The sequence below is a fragment of the Salmo trutta genome, chromosome 4, assembly GCF_901001165.1.
Source record: "Salmo trutta chromosome 4, fSalTru1.1, whole genome shotgun sequence".
NCBI classification, from domain to species: domain Eukaryota; kingdom Metazoa; phylum Chordata; class Actinopteri; order Salmoniformes; family Salmonidae; genus Salmo; species Salmo trutta.
In genome coordinates, this window is record NC_042960.1 from 24,178,458 (window position 1) to 24,196,634 (window position 18,177).

General features: G+C 43.8%; 1 protein-coding gene across 1 annotated transcript; it reads left to right on the forward strand.

Annotated features, from left to right (window-relative positions):
• The first annotated feature begins 6,582 nt into the window (after positions 1-6,582).
• LOC115192105 (V-type proton ATPase 16 kDa proteolipid subunit) lies at positions 6,583-18,040 on the forward strand. The gene is made up of 3 exons (XM_029750239.1): positions 6,583-6,828; positions 16,120-16,303; positions 16,631-18,040. Exons 1-3 carry the CDS (start codon positions 6,756-6,758, stop codon positions 16,833-16,835), a joined length of 462 nt encoding a protein of 153 aa, XP_029606099.1. The 5' UTR covers positions 6,583-6,755; the 3' UTR covers positions 16,836-18,040.
• The last annotated feature ends 137 nt before the right edge of the window (positions 18,041-18,177 follow it).

Here is an 18,177-nt window from a genome sequence, read left to right on the forward strand (position 1 = left end):
AGTGACAAAATTTAGCTGGGTTCCCTGTACATTCAGATTAACATAATAATCTGATTTTGCTTTTTCAACTCGTTTTACACACAGATTTCTCAATAGCCTAAAAGACTGCCAGTCTGGGCCCGAGTCCGTGAATCTAGCTTTGGCCCAGGCAGCATCTCTGTTGTGTATGACTTCAGAGAGCTCTGGACTGAACCAAGGGCATGACCAATTTTTAATTCTCCGTTTTTTATGAAGTGGTTCATAGCCAACTCTGGGTCAGGTATAGATGCAATACAATCAAAGTCGCCAAAATAAAGGTCACAAAAAAAGGCCTGTTCATTGACATTTTTTAAAATTCCTTTTGTTGATAAAATGAGTTTTGGATCGAGGCATCCGTATATCCCTGATGCATACAATTGTCACGTCCTGACCAGTAGAAGGGGTTATTTGTTATTGTAGTTTGGTCAGGACGTGGCAGGGGGTATTTGTTTTATGTGGTTCGGGGTGGTGGTGTGTTTAGTAGGGTGTTTGATTTATTATTCTGGGTTTTGGGCACTGGTCTATGTTAATGTATTTCTATGTTTAGTCTAGTTCTTTGTATTTCTATGTTTAGTTAATTGGGGATTGGACTCTCAATTGGAGGCAGGTGTTTTCTAGTTGCCTCTGATTGAGGGTCCTATATATAGGTATGTGTTTGTTTTAGTGTTTTGTGGGAGATTGTGCTGGGTATAGCTTTGTTGCCTTACCGGCCTGTTATTAGTCGTGTGTTTTTTGTGAATGTATTTATTTTGGTTTACCTTCTTTGTCCGTTTTAATAAAAGAAGATGAGTGCACATTTCCCCACTGCGTCTTGGTCCACTTTACCCGACGACAACTGTGACAGAATCTCCCACCAACCAAGGACCAAGCAGCGGGGTAAGGAGTAACGGGATAATGATATGGACTATCGGTTGTTTTGGACGTGGGAGGAGATTTTGGCCGGAGAGGGCCCATGGAGGAAGTCTGGTGAGGACCGGGAACGCTACCGGGGAACACGGCTGGCTAGGAAGCCGGAGAGGCAGCCCCAAGAATTTTTTGGGGGAGGGCACACGGGTAGGTTGGCTAGGCCAGGCAGTGGACCTAAGCCAGCTAGCTCCCTGTGCTTTTTATGGTGAACAGGTGGAGAAGAGAGCGCCGGAGTATGCGGAAGTGCGCACAATCTCGCCCATACGCACGCACAGTCCAGTGCGAGTGATCCCAGCCCCTCGCAAGTGCCGTGCTAGAGTGGGCATCCAGCCTGGAAGGAGGGTGCCTGCGCAGCGCATCTGGTCACCGGTACGCCTCCTAGGTCCAGGCTACCCTACGCCCGCTCTATGCACGGCAACCATCAGGCCCCTGCACAGCCCAGTTCGCCTTGTGCCAGCACTTCACTTGTGCAGGGCTACTAGTTCCATCCAGCCAGGACTTCTTCTCTGTAGCCCTCCGTGAGCAGGCACTGAAAGTCAGGGTGTTCGACTTCATCCCAGAACAGGGCAAAGCATATACAACTCCTGCAGCGTTGATAGCACAATAAGTCCTCCATTTGTGCTAAACCCGTGTTTGCTTTTTGCAAACACACAAAAACTTTACCAAGACCAAAAACTCACAACATCTAGGGGGATGAGTACTCTCTCCCCTCTAACACACACTTAAGTCGGAGCCAAAATCTCGTAGTCTTCGTGTGCTTGAAAGGTTTGTGTGCTTGGGTCAATTCTGAATAGAGTTGCAAATTGGTCATTAATTCCAAATAAATTCTAGACTATGAATTTAATTTGAATTGGCCACACCACAGGAAGAAGAATTTGAATTAAAGAAATTCTTCAGTACTTTTGTATACTTTTTAGCCATTACTTCTGAAAGTAGAGCTCACAAACCAAAAGTGGTCACTGAAAATGTAGTACTACTTCACATATGTGCAGATATGTGTTATGGGAATTCTGTTCCCAATGTTCATAAACTGAACTTCAATTAGACTACTCAGTCTGCACCCCAGAGTTTGTAAGATTCTGGTTAAATGATACAGACGGAGGCCCAGCCTACAATAGTCAACCATGTTTATTCACGAGAGCTCTGAAATTCATACAATGCACACAGCCTTTTATATTACACATTTCGTCATACAAATGCCCCTCCTCTTCTCTAACATTGTCAATGCTGCTCCAATACATACATTGCTTATCATATCCTGCACATGCTACATAATCTACTGCAAGCCTAACGGTTTCTCCCCTCCCTGGGTGGGGAGACCTCATTGTTATCAGTTTCACAGCAGTCACAAGTTGTCTGCTGTCTGTTAACAGTTCCCCTTTTTCTTGAATGTCTTGCTTACATTGCTAAATCATTAAGCTTCAACTTTTCCTACACACACACATTAGTACATTCATCTTATAATCACTCGGTTATACATTTTCAGGGTGAAATCATTTAGTCAAACCTTTAATCATATAATTTCCATTACAATATGTGTACCACGTCATGCTCTCTCTCACTCTGCTGTGTCTGCATCTTGCAAGCTGTCACTCAAATGGCGAGGGGCTGAAGTTCATTGGCTCGAAACCAAATTGCTAGGGGCTGGCCCACATGGGGGGGGGGTTATGTAGGGAAAATTATGCAGCACATCTTCCAGAAAAACAGGGGATTTTGTGGCTAATTGTGATAAAACATTAATTCTTCTCATTCGGAAAGTATACAGACCACGTGACTTTTCCAACATTTTGTGAAGTTACAGCCTTATTCTAAGATGGATTAAATTGTTTTTAAATACAATCACATGTAAAAACACATGCACAGGATCGGTACATCCAAACATCACACCTGCGGGACATGTACAGGATGGCAACAACAACTGCCCGAGTTACACCAGGAACGCACAATCCCTCCATCAGTGCTCAGACTGTCCGCAATAGGCAGAGAGAGGCTGGACTAAGGGCTTGTAGGCCAGTTGTAAGGCAGGTCCTCACCAGACATCACCGGCAACAACGTCGCCTATGGGCACAAACCCACCGTCGCTGGACCAGAAGGGATTGGCAAAAAGTGCTCTTCACTGACGAGTCACAGTTTTGTCTCACCAGGGATGATGGTCGGATTCGCGTTTATCATCGAAGGAATGAGGGTTACACCAAGGTCTGCTTTATTTTATTTAACCAGATAGGCCAGTTGAGAACAAGTTCTCATTTACAACTGCAACCTGGCCAAGATAAGTGCGACAACAACAACAGCACAAGAGTTACACAACAAACGTACAGTCAATAACATGATAGAAAAATCTATATACAGTGTGTGCAAATGTAGTAAGATTAAGGAGGTAAGGTAATAAATAGGCCATAGTGGCAAAATAATTACAATTTAGCATTAACACTGGAGTGATAGATGTGCAGATGATGATGTACAAGTAGGGACACTGGGGTGCAAAAGAGCAAAAATAAATAACAATATGGGGATGAGGTAGTTGGGTGGGCTATTTACAGATGGGCTGTGTACAGGTGCAGTGATCGGTAAGCTGCTCTGACAGCTGATGCTTAAAGTTAGTGAGGGAGATATAAGACTGCAACTTCAGTGATTTTTGCAATTCGTTCCAGTCATTGGCAGCAGAGAACTGGAAGGATAGGCAGCCAAAGGAGGAGTTGGCTTTGTGGATGACTAGTGAAATATACCTGCTGGAGCGCGTGCTATGTGGGGTGTTGCTATGGTGACCAGTGAGCTGAGATAAGGCGGGGCTTTACCTAGCAGAGACTTGTAAATGACCTGATGCCAGTGGGTTTGGCGATGAATATGAAGCGAGGGCCAGCCAACGAGAGAATACAGGTCGCAGTGGTGAGTAATATATGGGGCTTTGGTGACAAAATGGATGACACTGTGATAGACTACATCCAATTTGCGAAGGAGCGAAGGAGGCTTTGTTGTGAAATAGGAAGCCGATTCTAGATTTCATTTTGGATTGAAGATGCTTAATGTGAGTCTGGAAGGAGAGTTTACAGTCTAACCAGACACCTAGGTATTTGTAGTTGTCCACATATTCTAAGTCAGAACCGTCCAGGGTAGTGATGCTAGTCGGGCGGGTGCGGGCAGCGATTGGTTGAAGAGCATGCATTAGTTTTACTAGCATTTAAGAGCAGTTTGGGGGTTTGTTAACAGAGTGTCCAAAGAAGGGCCAGAAGTATACAGAATGGTGTCGACTGCGTAGATGTGGATCAGAGAATCAACAGCAGCAAGAGCGACATCATTGATGTATACAGAGAAAAGAGTCGGCCCAAGATTTGAACCCTGTGGCACGCCTATAGAGTGCCAGAGGTCCAAATGACTGCCAGGCAAGGCAGTCATTTGAGGAACCAAGGCAATTGAGTCTGCCGATAAGAATCCAGTGATTGACAGAGTCGAAAGCCTTGGCCAGGTCGATGAAGACGGCTGCACAGTACTGTCTTTTATCGATGCCGGTTATGATATCATTTAGGACCTTGAGCGTGGCTGAGGTGCACCGATGACCAGCTTGGAAACCAGATTTCATAGTGGAGAAGGTATGGTGGGATTCGAAATGGTCGGTGAGCTCTTTGTTAACTTGGCTTGCGAAGACTTTAGAAAGGCAGGGCAGGATAGATATGGGTCTGTACTGGATGGTCCATCATGGTCTGGGGCGGTGTGTCACAGCATCATCGGACTGAGCATGTTGTCATTGCAGAGAATCTCAATGCTGTGCGTTACAGGGAAGTTATCCTCCTCCCTCATGTGGTACCCTTCCTGCAGGCTCATCCTGATATGACCCTCCAGCATGACAATGCCACTAGCCATATTGCTCGCTCTGTGCGTGATTTCCTGCAAGACAGTTATGTCAGTGCTCTGCCATGGCCAGAGAAGAGCCCAGATCTCTATCAAGGATATTTTGGAGATGATTTTGTTTTCAAACAACTGAAAGTGAGCAGTTGTAATCTGAATAAAGGGAAAAAGGCCATTCTTGAACATCGGGTGAGACATTCTTACCAATTTACTAGAGAACCATTTCGGATTTAAGTAAAGCTTTTGTATGACTGATCCCTTTAAGGAGAGGTCTAATGCTTTAATAATTAATCATTTCTGCCCTCCAAATTCATATTCGATATATAAATAGGCCCTTTTAATTTTGTCTGGCTTGCCATTCCAAATAAAATCTAGTATTTTTTGTTCATATAATTTAAAAAGCAGGTCACTAGGTGTTGGCAAAACCATGAGCAAATAGGTAAACTATGATATGATTAAAGAGTTAATCAGGGTGATTTTTCCACAAATAGATCCACAATCCATAGGTATGGCTGTACAGTGAAATAAGTATGTCCCCAATGCAATTCTAAAGTCTAATACATCCAGTGTGATTTCAACAGCTTTTTGTCAAAGGAACAAATTGTCTTTTGATTTTATATAACATTTCAACCTCGTTTAGCATGATCTATTCAATTATGGCATAATTAAATTTGTATTAATTTGCATCACTGTCAATGACATACTTTTATTTTGAAGGCTAACCGCAAAGTCCACTATTGTGGCTAGCTTCACACAGATGGCCCGACCACCATTATCAAATAAGAACTGCTTTATAAATGAGGGTTATTTTAGTTGATGACACCTAGCTAATTGAATAGATCATGCTAAACGAGGTTGAAATGTTGTTATATAAAATCAACAAAAGACAATTTGTTCATTTGACAAAAAGCTGTTGAAATCACACTGGATGTATTAGACTTTAGAATTGCATTGGGGGCATACTTATTTCACTGTACAGCCTTACCTATGGATTGTGGATCAATGACATAGGGTATCAGTCTACTCAGTGACACCCAGAGAACCATTAGCGTCATAGCTCTTATTGCAGGACTCTGAAACAACTGTGGATTGAGCCACATTTATTGTCAACCCATGTGTATTGAACACCATTCCTGAGGAAAAACAATACTGCGTGGATCTTTCGGAGTCTGATAACTCTGAGGAGGACGTTGGGAAAAAATATATTGGGGATTGAGTAGACTGATACCCCATTTCATTGATCCCCAATCCTTAGGTAAAGCTGTAGAGTGCAATATGAATGTCATCACACCACACAATAGGCTGACTGGGGAGGTGATTTCACACAGTCACAGTCCCGCGATAAGAGCTACAACACTAATATTTGTGTAAACTCTTCACAGTTGTGTTCTGTGGGTGTCACCGAGTAGACTGGTAACTCATTTCATTGCTTCACATTCCAACCTTGTTTAACATGATCTAGTCTAAACATGGCATAATTCCACTAATTGTAACCTTCTGCATCACTTTCATATCTTTTTTTGACATGCAAAGACCCAAACGGTGTTCCATAGCGGCACATCCCCTCCCACAACCAGGCAAGCATGAATAGACCACAGACAGCCTTCAGCGGACCATACCATTATGACTACAAAATTAGCGATATCATCTAATTTATTTGATTAAATTATAAACAAACAAGTTCTACCTTTCTTTGCAACAAATTATATTATTTGTATTCTCACGCGAACGAAATGGACATGACACGCAGGATATTTTGGACACCCCTACATCGACATAATGGGACATGGCCAGTGGAATGATCATGTGACATTTCCCGTTTCGCCATTTTCTACCGCTACACCAGTGTTCCTGTGAAGAGCTGGCTTTTTCGGGTGTCGTCCCTGTGCTGTACCAAAGGGCCTTGCAATTGAGTGTTGAGAATCGACAGAAACGTTGACGTTTTTTTAAAAAAGGACGTTTGTGCGCTTTTCCCTGAACGCGTAAGAATGTCGTCAGAAAGTCCCGAATACTCCCCTTTCTTCGCAGTGATGGGAGCCTCTGCGGCTATGGTCTTCAGCGGTAACGTTAACTATCACAACACCCTCGTTCAGTCATATGTCTCATGCCTCGTTCAATCATAAGGGGTGTGTGGGTCGTATTACTCTCGGCCGAAATGTCTACTACTAAGGAATGTTGTGTTGAATATGGAGCGGGCAAGTCAAAAAAGCCAAGAGGATGCGGTTGCTTGTTAGATAACTGGCTATCATACCTGTCATGTGAGGGGGTAGGTATTCGGACTGGCGATTTCCATCGTAACAGATTACGTTTCCATTGACGTAATAAGCTGGCCAATTTCTATTGATACAGTTTGATATAGGTATTTTTGTGTTAACTGGAGACATCCAATTCGATACTTAAATAACGATGGTTGGTAATCGTGTCGACTAGCAACAAGATGCCTATCTGCTAATCAGCTTGCTCACCGTGGCTGCTCAACCACAGATAGAACAATGAGCCAGATGTTTCACCATACATCTGAAGCACCCGGTTGCATTTCCATTCACCACCAAATATGGTTATTTTTATTTATTTTATTTAACCTTTATTTTACAGATGAGCCCAGAATTACATAACTTACACACATCGATGTAAATACAAAATGCAAGCAGAAAGGACATGGTCATAAAAAAAAAACACATTCATCAGTAATAAAGTCCTCAATCAGCCTCCTGAATTGCACCAACACATTTTGAAGATTGTTTCACAAATAAGGTCAAATCAAATTCCATTTGTCACATGTGCCGAATACAACAGGTGTAGACCTTACAGATGGTACTAACCGTGCCCTTACAAGCCCTTAACCAACAATGTAGTTTTAAGAAAAAGGGGGGGGGAAAGAAATAACATAACAGTAGCGAGCAACAATAAAATAACAGTAGCGAGGCTATATATAGGGGGTTCTGGTACAGAGTCAATGTGCGGGGGCACTAGTTTATTGAGGTAATATAAACATGTAGGTAGAGGTAAAGTGACTATGCATGGATAATAAACAGATTAGCAGCAGTGTAAAACTGGGGGGTGGGTTTGGGACAATGCAAATAGTCCGGGTAGCCATTTGATTAACTGTTCAAGAGACTTTTGGCTTGAGGGTAGAAGCTGCTATGCCTTTTTGACCAAGACTTGGTGCTCCAGTACCGCTTGCCGTGCGGTAGCAGAGAGAACAGTCTATGACTATGGTGGCTGGAGTCCTTGCCAATTTTTTGGGCCTTCCTCTGACACCGCCTGGTATAGAGGTCCTGGATGGCAGGAAGCTTGGCCCCAGTGATGTACTACACTTTGAAGTGCCTTGCGGTCGGAGGCCGAGCAGTTGCCATACCAGGCAGTGATGCAACCAGTCAGAATACTCTCGATGGTACAGCTGTAGAACCTTTTGAGGATCTGAGGACCCATGCCAAATCTTTTCAGTCTCCTGAGGGGGAATAGGTTTTGTCGTGCCCTCTTCACGACTGTGTTGGTGTGCTTGGACCATGTTAGTTTGTTGATGTGGACACCATGGAACTTGAAGCTCTCAACCTGCTCCAGTACAGCCCCGTCGATGAGAATGGGGGCGTGCTCGGTCCTTCTTTTCCTGTAGTCCACAATCATCTCCTTTGTCTTGATCACGTTGAGGGAGAGGTTGTTGTCCTGGCACCACACGGCCAGGTCTCTGACTTCCTCCCTATAGGCTGTCTCTCGTTGTCAGTGATCACTGTTGTGTCACCTGCAAACTCAATGAAGGTGTTGGAGTCTTGCTTGGCCAATTGTAACACACAAACTGTATCTCCCGTCATATGCTGAACTAGTTTCATGGTGGATGTTGCCTAACGCATGATTTCAGACCATGTTCATGGAAATCAACTTAAAAAGTGATTTCAGGTAACACACAAACTGTCTCCCGTTGCATGCAGCACTAGTTGCATGGTTGATATTGACTAAAACATGATTTTAGACCATGTTCATGGAAAGTGTTTTAAGAATGTTTATTTGCAACTCAGTGTCTCCCTTCAAATACTAAACTAGTGGAATTGTGGGAGTTGCCTAACAATTGATTTTAGACCATGTTCATGGAAATCAGCCTAAGTTATTTCAGGATAGACAAACAATTGTAACACAAACTGTGTCTCCCGACATATGCTGAACAAGTTGCATTGTGGATTCTCTGCTGTTATGTTTTGGAAGAACCTAACCATTTAGCTAGATGGCTAACTAGCTACTAAATTTGCAAATCAAATGCACAACTGCAGAGCATTTACCACATTTTAGACAGTTAATTTGATATAAGATATCTAGCTGGCAAACATTTAGTTGTTTACTGTAACTCGATCACCTGCCGCGTGCTGCACAACAGTGAGTGACTCACAAGGCTCCGGTCTCTCGTCGCTGTGTGCTTGTAAACAACAACCACCACGTGACTACCGGTAAGCTTCATAATGAAAAAGTATGTGACGATGACATGAAAAACGCAATGTTCTTCATCTCCTAACGTTTTGCAAAAGTTGACTGCGGTATTTACTTAAAAAGTAGCTACAAATATTCAACTGTATAAATAGTATCAATGGTATAGACACAGTAAGACTGAGTGACTGACAAGCCATCTTCTAATGCAGCACCTGACTAGCCATATTCAATCAATAGCCTAGATGGTGCTAAATTCATTCGAGTTAGGGTACCCTCTTCATTTGATCAGATCTGTGTCATTCATTTCCTCTCCGTTGGTAGAGCATGGCGCTTGCAATGCCAGGGTTGTGGGTTCGCTTCCCACGGGTGGCCAGTACGAAAAAGTATGAAAATGTATCTACTCACTAATGTAAGTCGCTCTGGATAATGTAAATGTAAACTACAACGTTTTATTTGCCAAGGTCAGCGATTAAATATTGTAGCATTAACCGAAAAAAGGCCTCTATAAGACTACACCAGAGATGGTTCATAACGTTGCTCTTCTGTCGCGTTCAAAACAACTGGCAACTCTGAAATCTCTGACTTCCAAGCGTTCAAGACAACTGTGAACTCTTAAAAATAATTTTGGAACGGTCACCCAACTCGGAATTCCAAGTCGGAAACTCTGGCATCTTTCTAGAGCTCCGACTTTTGACGTCATGATTTTACCTTGTTCTTTTCTGAGTTCCCAGTTGTCTTGAAAGCACCTTTCATACTGGCTTTGACTCCACTCTCCAGAACCAGTCATTTCACCCGCAGTCATATGACTCACAAGCTTAGACAGCCAGGGACTTTCCACCCATGCATACCTCGCCTGAACTGTGTGCGCGCAGTGAAGATAAAGATTACTTTCTCGGAGAATCCGCAAGCGGTTTCGAAGACAGCTGAATGTGGATAGCTTAGCCTCAGAGCCTTCATTAGCAAAATATTTGTATAACTTACCCAAGATAAGACCACATCCTGTCGTTTCCAATGGGAGAAAATGAATCAGTGGATAGAACAAGCAAGGAGGTGGGCAGAGCCAAGCATGAGCTAGGGTGATCCTATTGCCACATTCTAGCATGTATTTGCATATTTCTGTTAGGGAATGCATACTCTGAAGTGAAGATGTGAAACAACTCAATTCGCCCTTGCACTCCTAAACAACGCAATCTTTTTAAACTGGCAAAGGGGAAACCTCTACAAAACTTAAGTCCACTGTTCATAACATATTATAGTTTGAGGAACAGAAAACTGTATTGAGATGAAATGTTTCATCAATGAGAAAATTAGCAGGAAGTCGTCCAACATCCATCTTCTCCCTCTGCCCGCCACTGGGCTTCCTTTCATCATTTTAGGACGTTAAAGGATGTTGCTCTAGGTGGTCAGTCCACCTCACAGGAGCAACATAACAGCCACAAACTCACTGAGACAAATCAGGCGCACCTTTAGACCTGCATTCGGTGGCGCCATACAGACTGGCGAACAGCCAGCAACACTGCCCCCCCCCCACACCACTTCTTTCCCAAGAACTGCATGCAGATTCACTGAGCTATGCCCAAGCCGTACACAGTCAGAGGCCCCATGCAGAGTTTGGAGCGTCGCTGGCCAGACTGCCCTCCACACTACCCTCTTCAATTCCCCCTACAACCTCCCTCCCATGCTACCAGACCAGGCCCGCCTCAGCAAAGCTCTACCAGACCTGCCCCATCACAGCCCAGCTCTACACAGCTACGACCACTACCCTAGGGTCTAGAAAAACACTATTGAGGGTAGTGCACCACATGATGCAGTATCATTCACATCATCAGTCCTCATATGCTGAATGTTTGGAGCTTCGCCAGCCACACTGCCCTCCTCAATTCTCCCCACAACCTCCCTCCCAGGCTAGTTTTAGTTACCCTCCCTACTCCCATCCCCAGGACAGGCCTGGGACACTCCTCCCCCCCATTGCAGCCCCAACCCTGCAACAGGATCCACACCAAGGCCTCCTGTGAATACCCAGAATGGAGAATTGGCAGCCACCAATCCCCTGCAGCAGCTCCACTCCCTTGTTGGGAGCTTCATCAGGGTGGACTGAGCTCTGCTAACACTTCTCTCCCAGTTCCCGCCCCAGCCACTACAGCCAGCAACTTGAGGGAGGTCTGTCAAATGCGCAGTCTACTCTGCTCTCAGCTGGTCGGCAAGGGACCTCTGCAGAGTCTCAGCTCACTCAAAAAATAGCTGCAGGTGACCTTATGCCTGTTAGCGCTTATGGGAATGAGTTTAAAATACCCCCTCTGACTTTAAATCACATGTGGGGCTTGGGATAATGCACTTTAAATGTGCAAAGTATGATTTCAAAAGTTGACAATTGACATTTGGGTACAGGACTTGTGTCCTGGTTCTCTCAGAAACATGGTTAAATGGTTCTGTATCTGATGATAGACATTGAAGTAAATGATTATAATGTATTTAGATGTGACAGATTACAGAAAGGTGTAAGAGTGGACATATGTCAAATCAAATTTCATGGCATCCCAATCTTTAAATATTTCTGTTCTCAAGAAATGTAAAACACCTGGTTGTAGAGGTGCCCATCAACCAGAATTATGGCTGACCGCAATTAGTCGACTGGTCGATTGTTTGGACGACCAAGATTTTTTTTTAGTCGAGCAAAGGTAAATATACAGTGCATTTGGAAAGTATTCAGACCCCTTGACTTGTTCCACATTTGTTACGTTACAGCCTTATTCTAAAATTAATTAAATAGTTTGCCCCCCCACAATCTACACACAATACCCCATAATGACAAAGCAAAAAAACATTTCCATAAGTATTCAGACCCTTTACTCAGTACTTTTTGAAGCACCTTGGGCAGCGATTAACCCTTGGCACACCTGTATTTGGGGAGTTTCTCCCATTCTTCTCTGCAGATCCTGTCAAGCGTTGTCAGGTTGGATGGGGAGGATCGAAGCACAGCTATTTTCAGGTCTCTCCAGAGATGTTTGATCGGGTTCAAGTCTGGGCTCTGGCTGGGCCACTCAAGGACATTCAGAGACTTGTCCCAAAGCCACTCCTGTGTTGTCTCGGCTGTGTGCTTAGGATCGTTGTCCTGTTGGAAGATGAACCTTCGTCCAAGTCTGTGAACCTGAGCAGGTTTTCATCAAGGATCTCTATGTACTTTGCTCAGTTCATCTTTCCATCCATCCTGACTAATCTCCCAGTCCACGCCGCTGAAAAACATCCCCACTGAATGATGCTGCCACCACTATGCTTCACCGTAGGGATGGTGCCAGGTTTCCTGCAGACGTGACACTTGGAATTCAGGCCAAAGAGTTCAATCTTGATTTCATCAGACCAGAGAATCTTGTTTCTCATGGTCTGAGAGTCCTTTAGGTGCCTTTTGGCAAACTCCAAGTGGGCGTCATGTGCCTTTTACTGAGGAGTGGCTTCCGTCTGGCTACTACCATAAAGGCCTGATTGGTGGAGTGCTGCAGAGATGATTGTCCTTCTGGAAGGTTCTCCCATCTCCACAGAGGTACTCTGGAGCTCTGTCAAAGTGACCATCGGGTTCTTGTTCACCTCCCTGACCAAGGCCCTTCTCCCCCGATTGCTCAGTTTGACCGGGCAGCTAGCTCTAGGAAGAGTCTTGCTGGTTCCAAACCTCTTCCATTTTTTGATAATGATGGAGGCCACTGTGTTCTTGGACTTTCAATGCTGCAGACATTTTTTGGAACCCTTCCCCAGATCTGTGCCTCGACATAATCCTGTCTCGGAGCTCTACGGACAAGTATTTTGACCTCATGGCTTGATTTTTGCTCAGACATGAACTGTCAACTGTGGGACCTTATATAGACAGGTGTGTGCCTTTCCCTATATTGTCCAATCAATTGAATTTACCACAGATGGACTCGAATCAAGTTGTAGAAACATCTCAAGGATGATCAATGGAAACAGGATGCACCTGAGCTCAATTTCGAGTTTCGTAGCAAAGGATCTGAATACTTAAGGTTTTTCAGTTTTTTAATACATTTCTAAAAACCAGTTTTTTTTTTTCTTTGTCATTATGGGCTATTGTGTGTATAGTCGTGGCCAAAAGTTTTGAGTGACACAAATATTAATTTTCACAAAGTCTGCCAGAGTTTGTATGATGGCAATTTGCATATACTCCAGAATGTTATGAAGCGTGATGAGATGAATTTCAATGAATTGCAAACTCCCTCTTTGCCATGCAAATGAACCGCCCAAACCCAGCATGCCCCACGCTGATATTTGTGGAGATGTGAAAAATTGGCTACATGGCTAATTAAAGTACTGTGGATGATAGGCTGGTTAAACCGAGTGGCACAACACACTGCATCTCAGTGCTAGAGGCGTCACTACAGACAACCTGGTTCAAATCCAGACTGTATCACAACCGGCCGTGATTGGGAGTCCCATAGGGCGGCGCGCAATTGGCCCAGCGTCGTCCGAGTTTGGCCAGTGTAGGCCGTCATTGTAAATAAGAATTTGTTCTTAACTGACTTGCCTAGTTAAATACCAGACTGGCCTCGCCCTTTGGCATTTTTTCACTTCAGTTTGGCTAGGCTAGCTCTACTGCCTTCGGGGTTCAGCACTGCATGGCTATGTCCCCATTATCTCTCATTCAGGGACTAGAATTAACACCTGTCAAATGCGGGTAGATTTTGGCATTGGCAGGTCAAATTCACCAGCCACGTTGGCGGGTGGTCAGTCTCCACAGTGTGAGCATTTCACTTGTATTTGTGAATAAAAATGGTCAAGTATGATCACATTTCTGGAAACATTTGTTCTGCAGTAGCTATTTTCTAAGTATTTCTGCAGTTTTGTTTCATAGCTGGTAAATTAATTGCAAAAAGTCAAGGAACTACAAAACGTATAGCCTATCCCACCTTGCGCTTCAACACTGCATGTGAAGAGCTGAGTTGAAAGATTCATTTTTAGAAGCGTTGCACACGCATAAGTTAGCCTAATTTACTTGAAACAAAAGTTGACTGAAGTGAGACTTTGTCCTTGTCTCTTGGCTATTTACACTGAACAAAAATATGAACGCAACATGCAATGTTTTGGTCCCATGTTTCATGAGCTGAAATACAAGATCCCAGAAATGTTCCATATGCACAAAAGCTTATTTCTATCAAATGTTGTGCCCAAATGTGTTCATGTCCCTGTTAGTGAGAGGCCACTCTAAAATGTTTTGTCACAACACAATGCCACAGATGTCTCAGGTTTTGAGGGAGCGTGTAATTGGCCTGCTGACTGCAGGAATGTCCAACAGACCAGTGGCCAGATAATTCATTGTTAATTTCTCTACCATAAGAATTTATTTTTTACCCTTTTTCTCCCCAATTTTGTGATATCCAATTACGATCTTGTCTCATCGCTGCAAAGGTCGAGTCATACGTCCTCCAAAATATGACCCGCCAAACCTCCTTAACACCTGCCAGCTTAACCCGGAAGCCAGCCGCACCAATGTGTCAGAGGAAACATTGATGACCGAAGTAAGCCTGCATGTGCCTGGCCTGCCACGCCACAAGGAGTCAAGTAAAGCCCACCCCGGCCAAACCACAGCCTGGGAACGAACCTGGGTCTGTAGTGACACCTTAAGCACTGCGATGCAGTGCCTTAGGTCCACCCACTGGCTCTCCAGTGGGTGGTCCTGGCTCCCAAATGGGTGGGCCTATGCCCTCCGAGGCTCTCCTGCCCAGTCATGTGAAATCCATAAATTAGGACCTAATGAATTTATTTCAATCGACTGATTTCCTTCTATGAACTGTAACTCAGTGAAATGTTTGAAATTGTTGCAGTTTTATATTTTTTGTTCAGTATACGTCTCCCATGCCACCATCAAGACAATGCTTTTTTAGGTTTGTGGGAAGTAATGAACAAGTGTACACTTCAGGAGAAAGGAGATATTGGGACACACACACCATGTCTTTCTCTGGCTACATCCTGGAGTCTTTCTCTCAGTGGTTCTTTTTTAAAATAGTTATTCCTTAAAATCCTCGCATCCTCTCTCCTCACTGAAAGAACTGACCAAGCCATCCTAATGTTTTCACCATAGTTTTCACCATGTTGTTTATACCTGTCAAGTCTTTGCCAATCAGTACAGTTTAAGGGGAGAAGAGGACAGATTTGTTTTTAAAGCAATGAAGGCAGCCATATAGGCTCTCATGAATTTGGGAACCTTTGCAATCACAGAAAGGTGTGAGCCTCAAGAGTTAAAGGGATAGTTTGGGATGTTGGCAATGAAGCCCTTTATCTACTTCCCCAGAGTCAGATGAACTCGTGGATACCATTTTGTTGTTTGTCTCTGCGTTCAGTTTGAAGGGAGTTGTTAACTAGCTTTAACACAATTGGTAACTAGCATTAGTGCAACGACTGGAATGACTGTTCCCATAGACTTCCAGTCATTGCACTAACACTAGTTGGCATTGGCTCGTGAATGTACCTTTAACTAACTTCATACTGGACGCAGAGACATGAACTTGTGGATACCATTTGTATCTGACTCTGGGGAAGTAGATAAAGGGCTTCGTTGACAAAATCACAAACTATCCCATTAAACACACACAAACTCCCCAACCTCTTTCTCCACCTTGCACAAACTCCTGAAACCATTGTGATGGGCATTACCAATGTGCTAATGCATTTGTTTCTTCATAGATGTAAAGATTTAAGATGTTTTTCCTAGAGCTACAAAGCGTGAAAAGGGAAGCTTACCTGTGATTGAAAACGGGCTTTGATCAACAAGCGCAAACACTACTGTCAAACTCCATTGGTTTTAATACCCACACGCTCTATAACAATCTAATCTCTCGTTCTCTTTACTTGAAACAATTGTGTTCTGTTGACAAAATAGGATGGTCTTGGAATTCTGTCTTTTTGAAATTCTAAATTCTCCTTCTCCTCCAGCGTTGGGGGCAGCCTATGGCACGGCTAAGAGTGGCACGGGCATCGCTGCCATGTCGGTGATGCGGCCGGAGCTCATCATGAAGTCCATCATTCCTGTGGTCATGGCAGGTATCATCGCCATCTACGGGCTGGTGGTGGCGGTGCTCATCGCCAACAACATTTCAGAGAAAGTCACCCTCTACAAGTAAGAGCTCAGAAATTGACGCTAGTTACCCATTCTCAAGTCTACCGCTGGGCATTGCATGTCTGAAGCGATCTGATTGGTAATATGGTATTGGCTCCACTTGATAGGATTGGTGGATTTTTCACCATTGTTTTTCAGAAGTGTTAGCAATGTCCTACATCTGTAAACTGATGGTCTGCAATCTCTTTGGATGCTTTGACTGCAATTGTTTTAAATAAATCTTCCTCCCTCCCCATCTCTTTCTCCCTCTCTCCAACGCATCTCCATCCCAACTTTCTTTCTACCCTCTCTCCATCTCGCTCTATCCCTCACCTCTCTCTCATGTAGGAGTTTCCTCCACTTGGGTGCTGGGCTGAGTGTGGGGCTGAGTGGGCTGGCGGCTGGTTTTGCCATTGGCATTGTGGGCGACGCAGGCGTTCGGGGCACAGCTCAGCAGCCCAGGCTCTTTGTGGGCATGATCCTCATCCTGATCTTCGCAGAGGTCCTAGGGCTCTACGGTCTTATCGTGGCTCTCATCCTCTCCACGAAATAGAGAAAGAAAGAAAAGAACAGTCCTTCTGTCCATCCATCCGTGTACGTTGAGTCAACGCTACGTCATCCATTCCATATATAAACAACTAAGAAATAAAGAACAAATTGTAGAGCATGCCTTTACGCCCGGTTCCAAATCAACTCCCTTTAGCCACTTCTTTCCTAGTGACACTACTTGATGGTCCTTTGTAGAGCTAATAGTTTTGAATTAGTGTTAGCAATATGGTAATAGTAAAGCCACATACCTACCTATATTGCTTATTCATGCCTGTCAGATCTACGAGGGAGGCATCTTGAGGTGTTATGGGCTGTGTCCCAAATGGCACCATATTCTCTACATAGTGCTCTGGTCAAAAGTAGTGCACTCAATAGGGAATAGGGTGTGATTTGGGACACCGCATGGGGTTGCTTTGGGATTGGGCGGGAAGCGAAAAGCGTCCTCTTATCTCTTTTCATGTCCTTGAGTCCAGCAGTCAACCCCTTGTAAATGCGCTTTGTAAATGTAGTGACGCGTTCGTCCTGTCCGTGCTTGAGTATCAGTTTACCTCCTTCCTCCCAATTTCCTTTCATTTGTGTGTCTGCTAAATGGCTTTTATTATTCCTTAGTTTTTTTCTGAGGAACTGACTGTTTGGACAAATCATTAGAATTTTTCTGGGGACCATTTTCACATTATAGGACCAAACTAATAAGACGACATGGATAACTATTTTTTGGTTTGGTTGTTTTTTCACTAATTATTTATGAAGATTTTGAAATGTTAATAAAACTGTTTAAATGGAACAAAGTGTTTATCAAGTGTGTGAGAGAGAGAGAGATATGTGTATAGCTAGATTAATTGCACTGTGGGTTATTATTCTAAGTTCTTGGAGTTCCTCTGGATGCATGTATCCAGTTGTTACTATGGAGACTGTCTGTGATGTCCAGATGTGGGAGTTAATTGTGTGTTTGTTTATGGCAGCGGGCATGTAAAAGTGTGGGGCATGTGAATGTGTGTTTTAACTCGAATACATCATTCTCAACACTCATTCGTACCGTTGACCTGTAGTACTGGGGTGTAATCATTACTCCAAATGAAAACTAAACGGAAACCGTTGGGTTTGTAAACAGTTTCCGACGCAAGACGTAATGAATAAACCCCAGCCGTGTGGTTGCAGATGCTCACTGTCAGGCCTCGTCTAATTTCCAATTAAATCTCAACCTCCAAATGATGTATTTTCTTGCATTATTTAATGATTTTCTGAAGCAATGTTAGAATGGAAGAATAGCTCGCTCTTTGTTTTTTTTTGGGGGGGGGGGGTGGGTTTCAATGCTTTGTTCAAGGATTCAATGGCAGTAAGTAGCA